The sequence below is a fragment of the Maniola jurtina genome, chromosome W, assembly GCF_905333055.1.
Source record: "Maniola jurtina chromosome W, ilManJurt1.1, whole genome shotgun sequence".
Taxonomy (NCBI): domain Eukaryota; kingdom Metazoa; phylum Arthropoda; class Insecta; order Lepidoptera; family Nymphalidae; genus Maniola; species Maniola jurtina.
In genome coordinates, this window is record NC_060057.1 from 850,484 (window position 1) to 868,584 (window position 18,101).

Sequence of the window (18,101 nt, forward strand, 5' to 3'; positions counted from 1 at the left end):
CTGATTTTCAACAAGATTTTTGAACTCTTTAAATTTTTCTAAGGAATCAGACTTTGATTTTAAAAAATAAACATAAACTTTCCTAGAACAGTCATCAATAAATGTAATAAAATATCTGGCACCTCCCAGAGATAGCTTTTCCATGGGTCCACATATATCGGAGTGAACTAAACCGAGGATTTCAGAAGCTCTCGTGCCCTCATGCTTAAACGACTGTCTCGTCTGCTTTCCTTCAATACAAGTAGTGCAAAGTACATTATTTGTATTTATGGACTGTGGTAAATCGGTACCAGTAGTAAATTTTTTAATTTTTGCAAGGTCAGTAAAGTTTAGGTGACCTAATCTTTGATGCCATAAATAAGTAGAAGTAAAAAGTGCATATGCTGCATCATTCACCACATACATATTATTTATACATTTAGCTGTCAAAATTAATTTCTGATTTTGATAGACGCTGCATTCATTTTCTGTAAATTTTAACTGACACCCATTCCGAGTCATTTGACTGACTGACAGCAAGTTGGTTGCTAGTCCTGGCACATATAAAACATCTCTAACCTGAATGACTTGAGTGTTGTTGCCAGATCCTGGTATTTGTAGATTTAAATTGCCACATCCTTTCACTTGTAAGCTTTTACTGTCTGCCATTTTTATCGTTGCTACTGTTGCTGTCTTGCGATCATATAACCAATCTTCTCGGTTGGTCATATGCACACTCGCACCGGAGTCGATGACCCAGCAATTGTCAACGCTAACTGAAAAAGCAGAAAAAGCAGCTACAAATCCAGAATTGCTATTATTACTTTTAGATTTACTCTCTTTCTTCTTACTAGAAGTACAATTTGTGCTCTTGTGACCATATTCGTTACAGGTGTAGCACCTGGGTCCCTTTCCGTGACCCTTGTTCCGACTAAACTTGTGTACATTCCTTTTATTATAATTAGTATAAAATGCAGCTGAGTCAGAGGACTTTACATCTTGTAAAATTTTAGTTTTTACAAAATCTGCACTAATAGACACACCTGAACTCTCTATTGCCATGATCATAGGTTTGTAGGTGTCCGGCAAACCTGCCAGAAGCAAAGTGCCTAACCACTCATCATCTACAGCAAAACCTATATTTCTGAGTTTGTGTGCAGTGGACATCACCTTGTTCACGTATTCCTCAACATTTGAGCAACTATCTAGGCTTGTTGTAATTAAATCTTTCAAAAGTCCTACCTTACGTGACAGGCCGGAGTCGTCGAATGCGCGCTGTAAGTTTAGCCATACCTCGCGTGCTGTCCGTGCTTCTTGAACGTGTATATAATTTACCGGGTCAATAAGCAATATGATTTTTGACTTTGCCTTCACATCTTTTTGAGCATCTTTAGCGCCCGGATCAATACATTCCCACAAATCCTCGTGCTCGAGATATGATTTCACGGCGAATTTCCATGTATTGTAGTTGTCTCGACCAGTGAGCTTCTCAATAAAGGCAAGTGGATTGATTGACGCCATGATGTCCTGAAAAGTAAAGGCCCTACGCGTTCGTCCGAAATCTGTCTTAATCCGCCAAAATAAACTGTATTTATTTGATTTTAATTTATTACGCGCAGTGGCCGTCCGGGGCCCAAAACCTAAAGGAACTATTTTGGCGAAATTCAAAATATTATATTATTTAAATAAAATAACACTTATGACAGACAGCAATTTATTCGGACGCGGCCAACAAGAGAAAGGATGACAGTTGCCACAGAACATATTTTATACAATGACATTGTCACAGAGTAGGTACTATGCGTTCACACTTCATCAGGCGCGTTGCGATTGGCTGAAGCGGCGTGGCGTTACATTAAAAAAAAAAAAAACCTAACCTAACCTAACCTAACCTAACCTAACCTATGTACCCGTTATAATACATAATTATGTCATTAAACCACGAAATAAGTCTCAAAACAGTATAATATTGCTACACATATAGTTAGGTATGCATAAGGCAAATTGAAATATAATTTTATAATATTTACCTGTAAGTACCTACTTGTTTTATTACATCATCCAAGTCTTCGAAGAAATTATATAAAATTGCTAGTTAATGTGATTAATTTTGTGTCAATTATCAGTTTATCTAAATTGGGTAGACATTATAAATAATGACTAGTGTTTTGCTCGGTGCGCGAGCTGCTAAAGCAGCTCGCGTGACGTGGTAATGTTTAGCTTTATTGTATTAAACCGAATCGAGTTATTAAGATGCAAAATTCACCGCGAAAACACCATAAAACGACACCCATATCGATTTTTTTCTTAAAAAAGGCATGTCCGCCATCTTGGATTTCAAAATAAATGTCTTTATCAAAATCAGCACCCTGGAAAACTCTGAAAACGACATCCATATCATTTTTTGTAAAAACGGGGTAGTTGAGGGTAATAAAGTAGGGTGCGTGGGTGCGCGGACCACTAAAGTGGTCCGCGAGCATGCAGAGTTTGTTCCACCGAGTAGACCTTCGGACCCTGATCATCTTTTGCCAAGAAACCACTCTTCCATCTTTTATAGCCTCCGAGATAGACACCGACGAAATTTGTACGGCGTCCATTTTGTTTTTCCAAAATTTTCCACTTTTTCTATTAATCGTTTACTACATTCTTCAAAGATTGCGAGTTTCAACGAAATCGGTTGGAAAACAAAAGAGTTGCAAAAATCATATAGGCCGCCATCTTGTTTTTCTGAAATGTCATAATTTTTCCCTACTCATATCGCGCTTCAAAACATATCTCCCCTACATTATCGTATCGTTTTCCGTCTCTTTCTAGGAGAATGAGACATTCAATATTCGCCATACAAAATGTATGGGAAAATAAATTCCGCCATTTTGAATTTTTTTTCTATTCATCGAGTAGACCTTTGGATCCTGATCCTCTTTTTCCAAGAAACCACACCTCCATCTTTTATACCCTCCGAGCTGGACGCCGGCGAAATTTGTATGGCGGCCATCTTTTCTTCGCCATTTTGAATTTTTTTTCAGCTTTTTGGCAATTGGATGATGTCATGAATGACATTTGGTCGAGCACCCCCCACCTATCTTCAATACCTTGAGCGGACCCTTCACCCGTCTCCGAAACCCTCAATCATCAGCTCTCTCCATAATTTTGGCTTACTAAGTTTTTGTTTTCTATACGACACCATCAGTGAAAAAAAATTTTTTCATACAAAATTTAACAGGAGTTTTCTAGTTGAAAATCTCGAAAATCTCCCCAAAAGTGGCAACACCGGTTGCATATCTTCATACTGCCAGCCGAGATACACAATCGATTCATACATACTGACTTTCCAAAATGTTGCCAACTGCCTCAAAAACGTGATCAAAATTTCGAAAAATAAAAAAAAATACAAAATGGCCGCCAACTCGTTTCACAGAAAGATTTTACACGGTTTCATAATTTTCCTATTAACTACAGGATATACCGCTCCCGATGACGTTTCAATCTTTCCTCTCGCTCGCACCCACGCGAAAGGGGATACCGTGAAAAAGACCGTGTCGAAAATCACTTTTACTTTGATAAATTCCAGTGTTGCCAGTCTCCGGTGACAAAAATACCCAAATGTCATTTGTACGAGCAAAACACGTAATCACTCATACTCGGATTTTGCGAAAAGTCCGTATTTCGATTTTTTACAGTTTCCCGAAAATCTTGAAATTTCCCGAAAAATGGGCTAATTTTTTTCCTCCAATCTATACCTCGAGCCTATACGTACAATCGCTACATAGAAGCCGAATCGCTCCGATGTTGCCAACTTTCAGATATTTAACTTTTAAAAATGCGTTTTTTCGTACCTCTAACAAAACGGCCGCCACGACAGCCGCCATCTTGAATTTTTAAAAATCACTCCCGTTCTGTCAAAATACAGGATAATCGTGGGCGAAATCAAAAAAAAATAATTATCCTCGATTACCCCGTCTCGGATCTGCGGCGCCGCGGTTCGGGGTCGAAAAATGAAAATTTTGAAAATGCTCCAGCTCGGCTGCCATTTTGTTTTTCCAATTTTTTCCACTTTTTTTATTTATCGTTTACTACTTTCTTCAAAGATTGCAAAATTCAACGAAATCGGTTGGAAAACAAAAGAGTTGCAAAAATCACGTCGGCCGCCATCTTGTTTTTCTGAAATGTCATAATTTTTCCCCAGAGGGTTCCCGAAACCGAACACAACTCCCCCACATCACTATATCATTTTCCGTCTCTTTCTAGGAGAACAATTATGTCAATGAATGAGTCAGTGAGTCAGTGAGTGGTAATCGAGCTATATATAGTATAACTAGTGTTTTGCTCGGTGCGCGAGCTGCTAAAGCAGCTCACGTGACGTGGTTATGTTAACTTTATTATATTTAACCAAATTTATTTATTAAAGATACACAATTCACCACAAAAACCCACAAAACGACACCCATATCAATTTTTTTCTTAAAAAGTGCATGTCCGCCATCTTGGATTTCAAAATAAATGTCGTTATCAAAATCAGCACGCCGGAAAACTCTGAAAACGACATCCATATCATTTTTTGTAAAAACGGGGTAGTTGAGGTTAATAAAGTAGGGTGCGTGGGTGCGCGGACCACTAAAGTGGTCCGCGAGCATGCAGAGTTTGTTCCACCGAGTAGACCTTCGGATCCTGATCATCTTTTGCCGAGAAACCAGTCTTCCATCTTTTATACCCTCCGAGATAGACACCGACGAAGTTTGTGTGGCGGCCATCTTGTTTTTCCAAATTTTTCCACTATTTCCATTAATCGTTTACTACTTTCTTCCAAGATTGCGAGTTTCAACGAAATCGGTCGAAAAACAATAGAGTTGCAAAAATCATATAGGCCGCCATCTTGTTTTTCTGAAATATCATAATTTTCCCCTACTCATATTGCGCATCCGAACATATCTCCCATACATCAATGTATCGTTTTCTGTCTCTTTCTAGGAGAATGAGGCATTCAATATTCGCCATACAAAATGTATGGAAAAAAAAATTCCGCCATTTTGGATTTTTTTTCTATTCATCGAGTAGACCTTCGGATCCTGATCATCTCTTGCCAAGAAACCTCACTTCCATCTTTTATACCCTCCGAGCTGGACACCAGCGAAATTTGTATGGCGGCCATCTTTTCTTCGCCATTTTGAATTTTTTTTCAGCTTTTTGGCAATTGGTTGACGTCATGAATGACATTTGCTCGAGCACCCCCCACCTATCTTCAATACCTTAAGCGGGCCCTCCACGCGTCTCCGAAACCCTCAATCATCAGCTCTCTCCATAATTTTGGCTTACTAACTTTTTGTTTTCTATACGACACCATCAGTGAAAAAAAAAATTTTCATACAAAATTTTACAGGAGTTTCTTAGTTGAAAATCTCGAAAATCTCCCCAAAACTGGCAACACCGGTTGCATATCTCTATACTGCCAGCCGAGATACACAATCGATTCATACATATTGACTTTCCAAAATGTTGCCAACTGCCTCAAAAACTTGATCAAAATTTCGAAAAGTTAAAAAAAATACAAAATGGCCGCCAGCTCGTTTCACAGAAAGATTTTACACGGTTTCATAATTTTCCTATTAACTACAGGATATACCGCTCCCGATGACGTTTCAATCTTGCCTCTCGCTCGCACCCACGCGAAAGGAGATACCGTGAAAAAGACCGTGTCGAAAATCACTTTTACTTTGATAAATTCCAGTGTTGCCAGTCTCTGGTAACAAAAGTACCTAAATGTCATTTGCACGAGCAAAACACATAATCGCTCATACTCGGATTTTGCTAAAAGTGCGTATTTCGATTTTTTACAATTTCCCGAAAATCTTGAAATTTCCCTAAAAATTGGGTAATTTTTTTCCTGCAAACTATACCTCGAACCTGTACGTACAATCGCTTCATAGAAGCCGAATCGCTCTGATGTTGCCAACTTTGAGATATTTGAATTTTAAAATTGCGTTTTTTCGTACCTGTAACATAATGGTTGCCACGACAGCCGCCATCTTGAATTTTTAAAAACCACTCCCGTTCTGTCAAAATACAGGATAATCGTGGGCGAAACCAGAAAAAATAATTATCCTCGATTACCCCGTCTCGGATCTGTGGCGCTGCGGTTAGGGGTCGAAAAATGAAAATTTTGAAAATGCTCCATCTCGGCCGCCATTTTGTTTTTCCAATTTTTTCTACATTTTCTGGTAACCGTTTACTACTTTCTACAAAGTTTGCAAAATTCATAAAAATCGGTTGGAAAAGAACGGAGCTGCAAAAATCACCTCGGCCGCCATCTTGTTTTTCCGAAATGTCATAATTTTTCCCCAGAGGACTCCCGAATCCGACCACATCTCCCCTACATCATTATATCATTTTCCGTCTCTTTCTAGGAGAACAATTATGTCAATGAGTGAGTGGTAATCGAGCTATATATAGTACTAGTGTTTTGCTCGGTGCGCGAGCTGCTAAAGCAGCTCGCGTGACGTGGTAAGGTTAACTTTTTTATTATAGAAAACCAAATTGATTTATTAAGATAATTCACCCCGAAAAACCCCATAAAATGACAGGCATTTCTATTTTTTGTAGAAAATGTAAGTCCGCCATCTTGGATTTGAAAATAAATGTCATTATCAAAATCAGCACCCTGGAAACCCTGAAAACGATATCCATATTATTTTTTGTAAATTAGGATAATAATTTAGTAGGGTGCGTGGGTGCGCGGACCACTAAAGTGGTCCGCGAGCATGCAGAGTTTGTTCCACCGAGTAGACCTTCGGACCCTGATCATCTTTTGCCAAGAAACCACACTTCCATCTTTTATAGCCTCCGAGATAGACACCGACGAAATTTGTACGACGGCCATCTTGTTTTTCCAAAATTTTCCACTTTTTCTATTAATCGTTTGGTACTTTCTTCAAAGATAGTGAGTTTCAGCGAAATCGGTTGGAAAACAAAAGTGTTGCAAAAATCACGTCGGCCGCCATCTTGTTTTTCTGAAATGTCATAATTTTTCCCTACTCATGTCGTGCACTTGAACATATCTCCCGAACATCATCGTATCGTTTCTTGTCTCTTTCTAGGAGAATGAGGCATTCAATATTCGCCATACAAAATGTATGGAAAAATAAATTCCGCCATTTTGATTTTTTTTTCTATTCATCGAGTAGACCTTCGGATCCTGATCATCTTCTTCCAAGAAACCCCACTTCCATCTTTTATACCCTTAGAGCTGGACACCGGCAAAATTTGTATGGCGGCCATCTTTTCCTCGCCATTTTGAATTTTTTTTCAGCTTTTTGGCAATTGGATGACATCATGAATGACATTTGCTCGAGCACCCCCCACCTATCTTCAATACCTTAAGCGGCCCCTTCACGTGTCTCCGATATCCTCAATCATCAGCTCTCTCCATAATTTTGGCTTACTAAGTTTTTGTTTTCTATACGACAGCATCAGTGAAAAAAAAATTTTTCATACAAAATTTTACAGGAGTTTCTTAGTTGAAAATCTCGAAAATCTCCCCAAAAGTGGCAACACCGGTTGCATATCTCCATACTGCCAGCCGAGATACACAATCGATTCGTACATGTCGACTTTCCAAAATGTTGCCAACTGCCTCAAAAACGTGATCAAAATTTCGAAAAATTAAAAAAAATACAAAATGGCCGCCAGCTCGTTTCACAGAAAGATTTTACACGGTTTCATAATTTTCCTATTAACTACAGGATATACCGCTCCCGATGACGTTTCAATCTTTCCTCTCGCTCGCACCTACGCGAAAGGGGATACCGTGAAAAAGACCGTGTCGAAAATCACTTTTACTTTGATAAATTCCAGTGTTGCCAGTCTCCGGTGACAAAAATACCCAAATGTCATTTGTACGAGCAAAACACGTAATCACTCATACTCGGATTTTGCTAAAAGTACGTATTTCGATTTTTTACAATTTCCCGAAAATCTTGAAATTTCCCTAAAAATGGGGTATTTTTTTCCCACCGATCTATACCTCGAGCCTATACGTACAACCGCTTCATAGAAGCCGAATCGCTCCGATGTTGCCAACTTTGAGATATTTAACTTATAAAATTGCGTTTTTTCGTACCTCGAACAAAACGGCCGCCATGACAGCCGCCATCTTGAATTTTTAAAAACCACTCCCGTTCTGTCAAAATACAGGATAATCGTGGGAGAAACCAAGAAAAATAATTATCCTCGATTACCCCGTTTCGGATCTGTGGCGCCGCGGTTCGGGGTCGAAAAATGAAAATTTTGAAAACGCTACGGCTCGGCCGCCATCTTGTTTTTCCAATTTTTTCCACATTTTCTGGTAACCGTTTACTACTTTCTTTAAAGATTGCAAAATTCAACGAAATCGGTTGGAAAACAACGGAGCTGCAAAAATCACGTCGGCCGCCATCTTGTTTTTCTGAAATGTCATAATTTTTCCCCAGTCGAATCCCGCATCCGAACACATTTCCCCTACATCATTATATCATTTTCCGTCTCTTTCTAGGAGAACAATTATGTCAATGAGTCAGTGAGTCAGTGGTAATCGAGCTATATATAGTATAATAACTAGCTTTTGCTCGGTGCGCGAGCTGCTAAAGCAGCTCGCGTGACGTGGTAAGGTTAATTTAATTATATAAAACCAAATTGATTTATTAAGATACAAAATTCACCCCGAAAACACCATAAAACGACACCCACATCGATTTTTTTCTTAGAAAATGCATGTCCGCCATCTTGGATTTCAAAATAAATGTCGTTATCAAAATCAGCACCGTGGAAAACTCTGAAAACGACATCCATATCATTTTTTGTAAAAAACGGGGTAGTTGAGGTTAATAAAGTAGGGTGCGTGGGTGCGCGGACCACTAAAGTGGTCCGCGAGCATGCAGAGATTGTTCCACCGAGTAGACCTTCGGACCCTGATCATCTTTTGCCAAGAAACCACTCTTCCATCTTTTATAGCCTCCGAGATAGACACCGACGAAATTTGTACGGCGGCCATCTTGTTTTTCCAAAATTTTCCACTTTTTCTATTAATCGTTTAGTACATTCTTCAAAGATTGCGAGTTTAAACGAAATCGGTTGGAAAACAAAAGAGTTGCAAAAATCACGTCGGTCGCCATATTGTTTTTCTGAAATGTCATAATTTTTCCCTACTCATATCGTGCACCCGAACATATCTCCCGAACATCATCGTATCGTTTATTGTTTCTTTCTAGAAGAATAAAACATAAAATATTCGCCATACAAAATGTATGGAAAAATAAATTCCGCCATTTTGAATTTTTTTTCTATTCATCGAGTAGACCTTTGGATCCTGATCCTCTTTTGCCAAGAAACCACACTTCCATCTTTTATACCCTCCGAGCTGGACACCGGCGAAATTTGTATGGCGGCCATCTTTTCTTCGCCATTTTGAATTTTTTTTCATTTTTTTGGCAATTGGATGACGTCATGAATGACATTTGCTCGAGCACCCCCCACCTATCTTCAATACCTTAAGCGGGCCCTTCACCCGTCTCCGATATCCTCAATCATCAGCTCTCTCCATAATTTTGGCTTACTAAGTTTTTGTTTTCTATATAACACCATCAGTGAAAAAAAAATTTTTCATACAAAATTTTACAGCAGTTTCTTAGTTGAAAATCTCGAAAATCTCCGCAAAAGTGGCAACACCGGTTGCATATTTCTATACTGCCAGCCGAGATACACAATCGATTCATACATATTGACTTTCCAAAATGTTGCCAACTGCCTCAAAAACGTGATCAAAATTTCGAAAAATGAAAAAAAATACAAAATGGCCGCCAACTCGTTTCACAGAAAGATTTTACACGGTTTCATAATTTTCCTATTAACTACAGGATATACCGCGCCCGATGACGTTTCAATCTTTCCTCTCGCTCGCACCCACGCGAAAGGGGATACCGTGAAAAAGACCGTGTCGAAAATCACTTTTACTTTGATAAATTCCAGTGTTGCCAGTCTCCGGTGACAAAAATACCCAAATGTCATTTGTACGAGCAAAACACGTAATCACTCATACTTGAATTTTGCTAAAAGTCCGTATTTCGATTTTTTACAATTTCCCGAAAATCTCAAAATTTCCCGAAAAATGGGGTAATTTTTTTCCTCCGATCTACACCTCGAGCCTATACGTACAATCGCTTGATAGAAGCCGAATCGCTCCGATGTTGCCAACTTTGAGATATATAACTTTTAAAATTGCATTATTTCGTACTTCGAACAAAACGGCCGCCATGACAGCCGCCATCTTGAATTTTTTAAAACCACTCCCGTTCTGTCAAAATACAGGATAATCGTGGGCGAAACACGAAAAAATAGTTATCCTCGACTACCCCGTCTTGGATCTGTGGCGCCGCGGTTCGGGGTCGAAAATTCAAAATTTTCAAAACGCTACGGTTCGGCCGCCATCTTGTTTTTCCAATTTTTTTCACATTTTCTATTAACCGTTTACTATTTTCTTTAAAGATTGTAAAATTCCATGAAATCGGTTGTAAAACAACGGAGCTGCAAAAATCACGTCGGCCGCCATCTTGTTTTTCCGAAATGTCATAATTTTTCCCCAGAGGGTTCCCGAATCCAAACACATCTCCCCTACATCACCATATCATTTTCCGTCTCCTTCTAGGAGAACAATTATGTCAATGAGTGAGTGAGTGAGTGGTAATTGAGCTATATATAGTATAACTAGATAATATATATAATATCAGGATTTATTACTTTGGCTGTGACATATATATAAATATTGTCTTTTGGTATTGCAATAAGCGTAATTTTATTCTGAATAGTAGTAATATATTTTAATTTAATATACATTTTGCGACGGGAGTGTTTTATCTATTGTTATTTAAATTATAATCCATACTAATATCATAAATGCAAAAGCGTCTGTGTATATATCTGTTACGTTTTCACTGTCTTTAACCGGTTATGACGAAAATTGGTATAGATTTGTAAGCTATTTCCATAATTATTTAGGTACAAGTAGAAAGCTTTGTAAGCAATCATTGTAACAGTTTTCGTCACTATCCGTCTTGGCGAATTGGCATGGGCTACTTTTTATCCCGGAAAATAAAAAACTTCCTACGTTATTCTTAAAACGAAATCCATGCGGATGAAATTGCTGGCGGGTATGTTATAATTAATAGTACGAGTAGTTTGTATTTGAATATAATTATTATTGTAAAATGCAATAAAATTATCATTATGAAAAAATAAATAAATATCCTTTACTCACCCAAAAAAACTAAAATAAAAAATACAAACAGAAAGTATCATAGTCCACATAGAAAGAATAGATAGATATCATTATCCAATCCAATCTAATCCACTAGTGTATAAGCGTCCACCATTGGGACATAGATCTTTTCAAGAGCGCTCCACCAAATACACTTCTCCTTCCTCATTCCTCACCTTCTTCAGGTCATCGGTCCAGTGGGCTGATTTATTATATTTGTGCTTTATCCGGCAGAGTGAGCGGCTTGGCGGGTAGCAGCAAGGATGCCAACGTTGGAACCAACATGGGGCCAATGCCGCCAGTCATACGCAACAAGAAACGCGCCGCGATGGCCGCCTCTGTGGTGTCCATGGCCACGCCGCCACCAATGCGTAAGTCCAACACAAGCTTCGACCTTACGCTAGAGTTTCTTATACCCCGTTCAAGGAGACGAGCTAATAGAGAAGTTCGACACTGCACGTCACTGGTCATAGATAACAGACGTTCGTTCACGTTGCGACTAAAATTTCCGTCTTGTTTCTCGCCTGATTCGGACGTCATGTCTTTGGATGCTCCTTACTTTAGTTCTCAGTTTTAACGTGACATCAATCCGGTGTTTGACAACTAGTCAAATCAGTATCTTGTTTTGAACGTCAAAACGCGCTTAGTATGCGAGCTTCTATGGAATACTGGCATGTGACGTCACAATAATTTGACGTGCTTTTCTTTAGTTTAATCGATAATTTAAAATGGTTATTACACTTAAACCATGGAGAGAAGTTAGTGTAGTTTTCTGTTACGTAATCCCATACAGGTGACAAAGACAAAACAGTCAGTGACCAATCACAAATGAACCTATGTTTTCGTATTGAATTTCGAATGTTTTTTTTTAACACACTTTGCTTACGCTTCCATATTAGACTGCATCATCACTTACCACCACGTGAGTTCGCATTCAAAACTAACTTGTATCGGAATTTAAAAAAACAGATATTTTCCCCCAGAACCGACGGCCACACACACGCTGGCTAGCGTCCGCCGGCCGCCACAAGCCACGCCGCCACCTCTCTACCAAGAGACTATCAAAGACTCGCCACCGAGTTCGCCCAGTACGTATTATCCCGATTATACTTTTTTTAATTTATATACAGCGCTTGACTGCAAGTGCACCTGCTGGCAAGTGATGATACAGACTAAGATGGAGCGCGTTTGCCTAGAAGGTGCATATTTACTCTTGACTTGAAGGTCAAGGTTGATATTAAAAATGGAGGGGAAACTGATGCTGGAAAAGTTTTCCATATCCTAGCCTATGACAGTCCCCTGGATCCTTAGCACTCTCTCTTGTTGAAATCGTAGGCGGTTTCGGCGTGAAAAGATAACAAACAAAGTAACTTTAAATTCGTAAAATCATAAAATTAAAATGAGTTTGTTTACAGGTTCAGAGCGCCCGTTGAAGCCTAAATTGGAAAATAGGTAAGTGAAGATATTTTATCTACGCTCACAATATCTTAAAATCCTGATTATTCAATCAAAATACCTATTATATTCACATACATTGTATAATATAAAAAAAAATTCATTATAACATTGTTTTGTTTGGAAAACATTGCGTAATATTGCTTTAAAATGTTTTTTTCCATTATGGTACACTGGGTTCCTGGCTTTTTCTTTGGCTCATGGCCGACGTCGCTGCGACTGGCGTAGTGTACTACTACCATAATTGACCATAGACAATAGGCATCACCTGACGATGCACGCACATGCGCAATTGACAGTTGAATTTTGGCGCCATTTAATATTTAACTTTTTAATTTATTATTTTGTTAGCCAAAACTTTGCAAGTGGTTTTTATTGCACGGATAAATGTCTTATAGCAGTGATTTGAAGAGAATATAACTCTAACAAACATTTTTTTTTAGACTAGCGCTTGGCTAGGTTTGGCGCAATCAGACTTGCTAACAAGTAATGATGCAGACTAAAATAAAGCGTGCTTGCCTAGAAGTTGCCTATTCACTCACATTTTGGAAAAAGCAACGTTTACTAGGTCTTTGTATTTTGTTGTTTCGAACGAGGGTGGCTGACGGTGTGGTGTTTGTGCGAGCAGGATAGGCGCGAGCTGCACGGCGCCGCACATGCTCGGCAACGAGCTAAACCCCGAGAGCGGCGCGGCGGCGCGCTTGCAGGAGCAGCTGTCGGCCGAGCTGGCCGCGCACGCCGCCGGCTCCGGCGCGCCCGATGCGCTCGTGCCCCCGCCGCTCATCAACAAGGCCGCGCCTGTGAGTCACGCCTGCTCCCTCTCGCACGTGTTCAACCACAGGAGTTCAGAGTTGGCTTCTCGCTCACTCATGTAGGCGGTCCCATAATCATCATTGTCAACCAATGGACGTCCACCTCTGGACGCAGGTCTCTTGTAAGGGCTCCCGTACACCACGGTCTTGCAAACTTGTTCTCGAGTTCGCTCGAGGTTGCCATTCCAGCACTTTGGAACCCCAACGTCTAACAGTTTTTCGAGCGATGTGCCCTGCCCATTGCTAATTCAGCTTCGCAACCCGTTGAGCAATGTCGGTCAGTCTGGTTCTCATTTCTAATTTAATCACGTAGAGAAACTCCAAACACAGCTCTCTCCATCGCCTGCTGTGTGACTGAGCTTTCTTATGAGGTTTATAATAGCGACCATGTCTGGATCCAATTATATCAATCGCAACACGCACTGTTTGAATACTTTGGTTTTCAAGCATTCTGGAATTGTGGATGAGAAGACATCTCGAAGCTTTCCGAACGCTATGCTGCTAGTAGCTACACTGCTATGGTACAGTGATAAAAGGTAATTTGTTTGTGGTATCAGAGCACCAGTTCGAGTCGCAGCACGTCGAGCGCTCAGAGCCTGGACCAGCTGCTCGAGCGGCAGTGGGAACAGGGCTCGCAGTTCTTGATGGAGCAGGCGCAACATTTCGATAGTAAGTCATATGTCACACCACGGCTAATATTATAAATGTGAACTCGAAAGAAATAGGTACCCATAATAGCCTGCGCGTTGTGCTTCCGCTCAGTAACCTCAGCTTGCCGGATGGTACGGACATTATGTGAAACCTCGTATAATGTTGTTTCGCTCGCTTAAATAGCTTGGGCTATGTGTGTAAGCGGATATGTTATGAAGTGATTGTGAACAGTAGCGTCGCTGCTGTCGTGCCTGCACCAGCTGCGCACCGAGAACGTGCGGCTCGAGGAGCACGTGGGCAACCTGCTGCAGCGCCGCGACCACCTGCTGGCCGTCAACGCGCGCCTCGCCATCCCGCTCACTGCAGGTGAGACGCTGCACGCTATGCGCTCCTGGTACCCGCCGGCACTGGCTACATGGCGTGAGATATCCTGCACCGCTGGAGGCGCTGTGCGAGCCGTGATACATACCTAACTGGCTCGCTGGAAAGCCTGGAGCACCACAGAGATGTAAGCTCTCTTTGCGTGTTCTATCGCTATGTAAAGCATAGCGGGGAGAACTCTGAAGAGCTGTTTGACCTCATGCCCGCCACCGCAGGCAATTTCACCCTCAACACCTGGGTGCCTGGTGCACATGCAACTGTGCAATCAACTTCCATAGAGGTTTTCCTACTAAATTACAACATAGAGTTATTCAAGGGGCGGACCAACAAATTTCTGAAAGGCCGGCAACGCATTGGTGGTACCTCTAGTGCTGCAAATGTTCATGGGCGGCGGTAATCACTTAACATCAGGTGACCTGCCTGCTCGTTTACTCGCTATTTTTATATATAAAAAAAAATACTGCATGCTATGTCAGCCTAGTATCTGTACCCATCGCAGTCCATAAGTCGCCGTCTCGCCGCTGCAGGTGAGACCGTTGTAGTATGTGACCTTATAGCACTTGAAACACAAATACTGCAAACGCATATTACAATAAGTATAGGGCTCTATAATATAGAGCCTTGACAGCTCATCGGTTGAGGAGCGGACTGAATTCCGAAAGGTCGGCGGTTCAAACCCCACCCGTTGCACTATTGTCATACCCACTCCTGGCACAAGCTTTACCCTTAATTAGAGGGAAAGGGGAGTATTAGTCATGATTAGCATGGCTAATATTCTTTAAAAAAAATATCAGTCTCAATAAAGCACGTTTAGGATCAACATCTTTATTATTTGGGCCTCCACCATTACACAGTGTCGCTCCTGTCGTCTGCAGCCGTGAGAGATCCTGCACGCTTTGTGAACCTAACCCAGTACCGGGATCTGATGTTGAAAGTTCGTTCACTGATAAATAGCTTCATTATACATTACGCGAACGAAAATGCGGGAACAAGCCAGTTATTAATGAAGATGACATGTTTTTCAGTGGTCGCGGGGCCGGGCGAGGCGCCGCGCTGCCCGCGTGAGAATGGCGCGCCGGGGCGAGCGCCGACCGCGCCGCCGCGCAACGAGACCATCACCTCTGAGCGACCACAGGTAAGCCGAGCTTCCTCCCCTTGTTCATTCCCCAGATGTTCGCCAACCAAATGTTCACTCCAGCCAGTCGGTATGGGTAGGGGATTCGAATCGCTTCTTCTAGCGAGCTGATGGAGTGGTGTGCTATTTCGAAGTGATATCTAACTGTAACGCGACACCAGTGAGAAGAAAATAAGGAAACTAAACTCACCAGCGTCGTCGTGGTCTCCCGTTTGGTCGGTACCGAAACTATAGACACGAAACTATTCAGATTCTCTATTTTATTTAAACTAGTGACTTTCAATAATTCAAAACCTGTTTTTTTACATCTTGCATTTTTTCGCTATTCAGGTGAAAATGTGTATTTATCACTAAAAAACTATACATAGTTATAGGTGTAGTTACTATCCCACCGCTGTCACCATGTAATAAAACAACCAGCTGCTCGATAGTGACTGACCTGCCAATGATACAATATTTTATATTTATATTGAGTAGCTACTTACATAAATAACAATCACACGATAGCAAAGTTTTTGTTTCTTGTGGCTTTCAATCCCTCGCTACCCTCAGACTTCTAACTTTAGAATCCTTCGCCTGAATTTTGCTATCTTGATGAATATATAAATATTTTCTTTCTTTCTTATTTTTTTTTATAAAAAAATATTAGACAAATTTATCATTAGGACTAGTCCCCTTTCCCCACCAATTAAGCGTAAAGCTTGTGCTAAGAGTAGGTACGACAATAGTGCAACGGGTGGGGTTTGAACCAGCGACCTTTCGGATTTCAAACCGTTCCTTTAACAGGGCTCTCTCCGTCACTCGTTTCCACTCGTTTCATACAATCGTAGTTCCAATTTCATTTGAATATTAAGCAACCAAAGTCCATGAAATTTTGCAGACATATTCTAGAAACTAATATCTGTGTCTGTGGTGTTTTAGATTTTTCTAAAAATATGTAGTTTTAAAATTACAGGGGCTCCAAGATTTGTATGAAAATTTTAAGACCGCGTAACTTTGAAACCGAATATTTTTACAGAAATCTGGAAAACCACAGACATAGATATTAGTTTCTAGAATATGTCTGCAAAATTTCATGGACTTAGGTTGCTTAGTATTCAAATGAAATTGGAACTACGATTGTATGAAACGAGTGGAAACGAGTGACGGAGAGAGCCCTCTTAACCGTTGAGCTATCGAGGGTATAAACATTTACTTGCATATTGTTTCAGCTAATAATGCGCGAGGCGGGGGGCAAGCCCAGCTGAAATGAGCCGGGCGCGGGCCCGCACGGCCCCCTGCGCGCCTGCCTGCTGCTGCGCCCCGAGCCGCAGCGCCGGCGGGACTTCTCCATCGACGCCATCCTCAACTGCGACCGCTAGCTCACCTCACTCCGAACCGCCTCTGCACCTCCCACGCGAGCGACGCGACACCACTCACGATGCAAGGCACGGGTCTGCCCCCGAAATTCAAATTTAATTTGTTTTCTCGCAATTTGTAAACTAATACGACAACGTAAACTGCGACAGTGGCAGTATCTCCTCACAGGTTTATATAACAATCTTTACTTGAAAGAAATTAATTCTAGTATCGACTAATTTGTGAGAATTTTCGCGGGCAGACCCGTCTCATGCCCCTTAAACGAAAACATTGAAACACCCATATACGTAGGCAAATATGTTTTTATTTCAAAAGACGAAAGTAGCAGCATTTGGAAGGGACTTTACTAAAAAAAAATTGAAGGTTTTTTGTTCTTTTTGCTTGTTTTTATAACTTTATAATGCATAATCTCATTTTAATATCCAGCAACTCTATTATTATATAACTGTTTTAACATTCAAGCATTCTTGATGACTATTTTTATTTGATGTTCTTTTTTGTATCAACATGATGACTTGATGGAATCTCTCCCTATACTCATAGTTTACAGCATCTAAGTTTTCCAAAACATACAGGACAGCGGAAGATGCTTTTGACGATTCAAAACTACTTGTAAAAGTTTAATTGAATTTAACAAAAAACTCTTTCTTTTTTTAGCGTTGTAGGACACGCGGAGTATCTACTAGTTTTAAATAAGTAAAATATTATACATATATTATGCTTCAAAAATTAATATCCCTGTGTTCTTTAAACCTACTAAGTAAGTTATGAAAAATGTATATTTTATTTTTTGAAAATTGACAACTTTTGGTAACATTTTTTTATCTTTATTCGGTTCCTGAACTTAATATAGAAATACATATTTTTTGTTCTATTCATGTGTAATACATTCACCAGCTACGTCGAATTTGTTAGGTTTCAAGTTTTAACTTGTTTGGAGGACTCATGATTTGATTCAAGAATGTTTTCTTCGTAGCCAAAGCGTTTTTATGCTGTAAAAAGACGACTCTGATAAAGAGAAAATAGGGGATAATAATAATAAAAAACA

At 40.3% G+C, this 18,101-nt stretch overlaps 1 protein-coding gene across 1 annotated transcript in view; it reads left to right on the forward strand.

Moving 5' to 3' along the window:
• LOC123879874 (protein AF-10-like) overlaps positions 1-17,394 on the forward strand; it is a 182,595-nt gene extending 165,201 nt beyond the window's left edge. The window contains exons 19-26 of the mRNA XM_045927759.1: positions 11,495-11,631; positions 12,244-12,348; positions 12,676-12,712; positions 13,344-13,515; positions 14,085-14,196; positions 14,410-14,544; positions 15,585-15,694; positions 16,906-17,394. Coding sequence (XP_045783715.1) covers positions 11,495-11,631; positions 12,244-12,348; positions 12,676-12,712; positions 13,344-13,515; positions 14,085-14,196; positions 14,410-14,544; positions 15,585-15,694; positions 16,906-16,941 — 844 coding nt within the window. The 3' untranslated portion in view covers positions 16,942-17,394. The remainder of the gene's footprint in view (positions 1-11,494; positions 11,632-12,243; positions 12,349-12,675; positions 12,713-13,343; positions 13,516-14,084; positions 14,197-14,409; positions 14,545-15,584; positions 15,695-16,905) is intronic.
• The last annotated feature ends 707 nt before the right edge of the window (positions 17,395-18,101 follow it).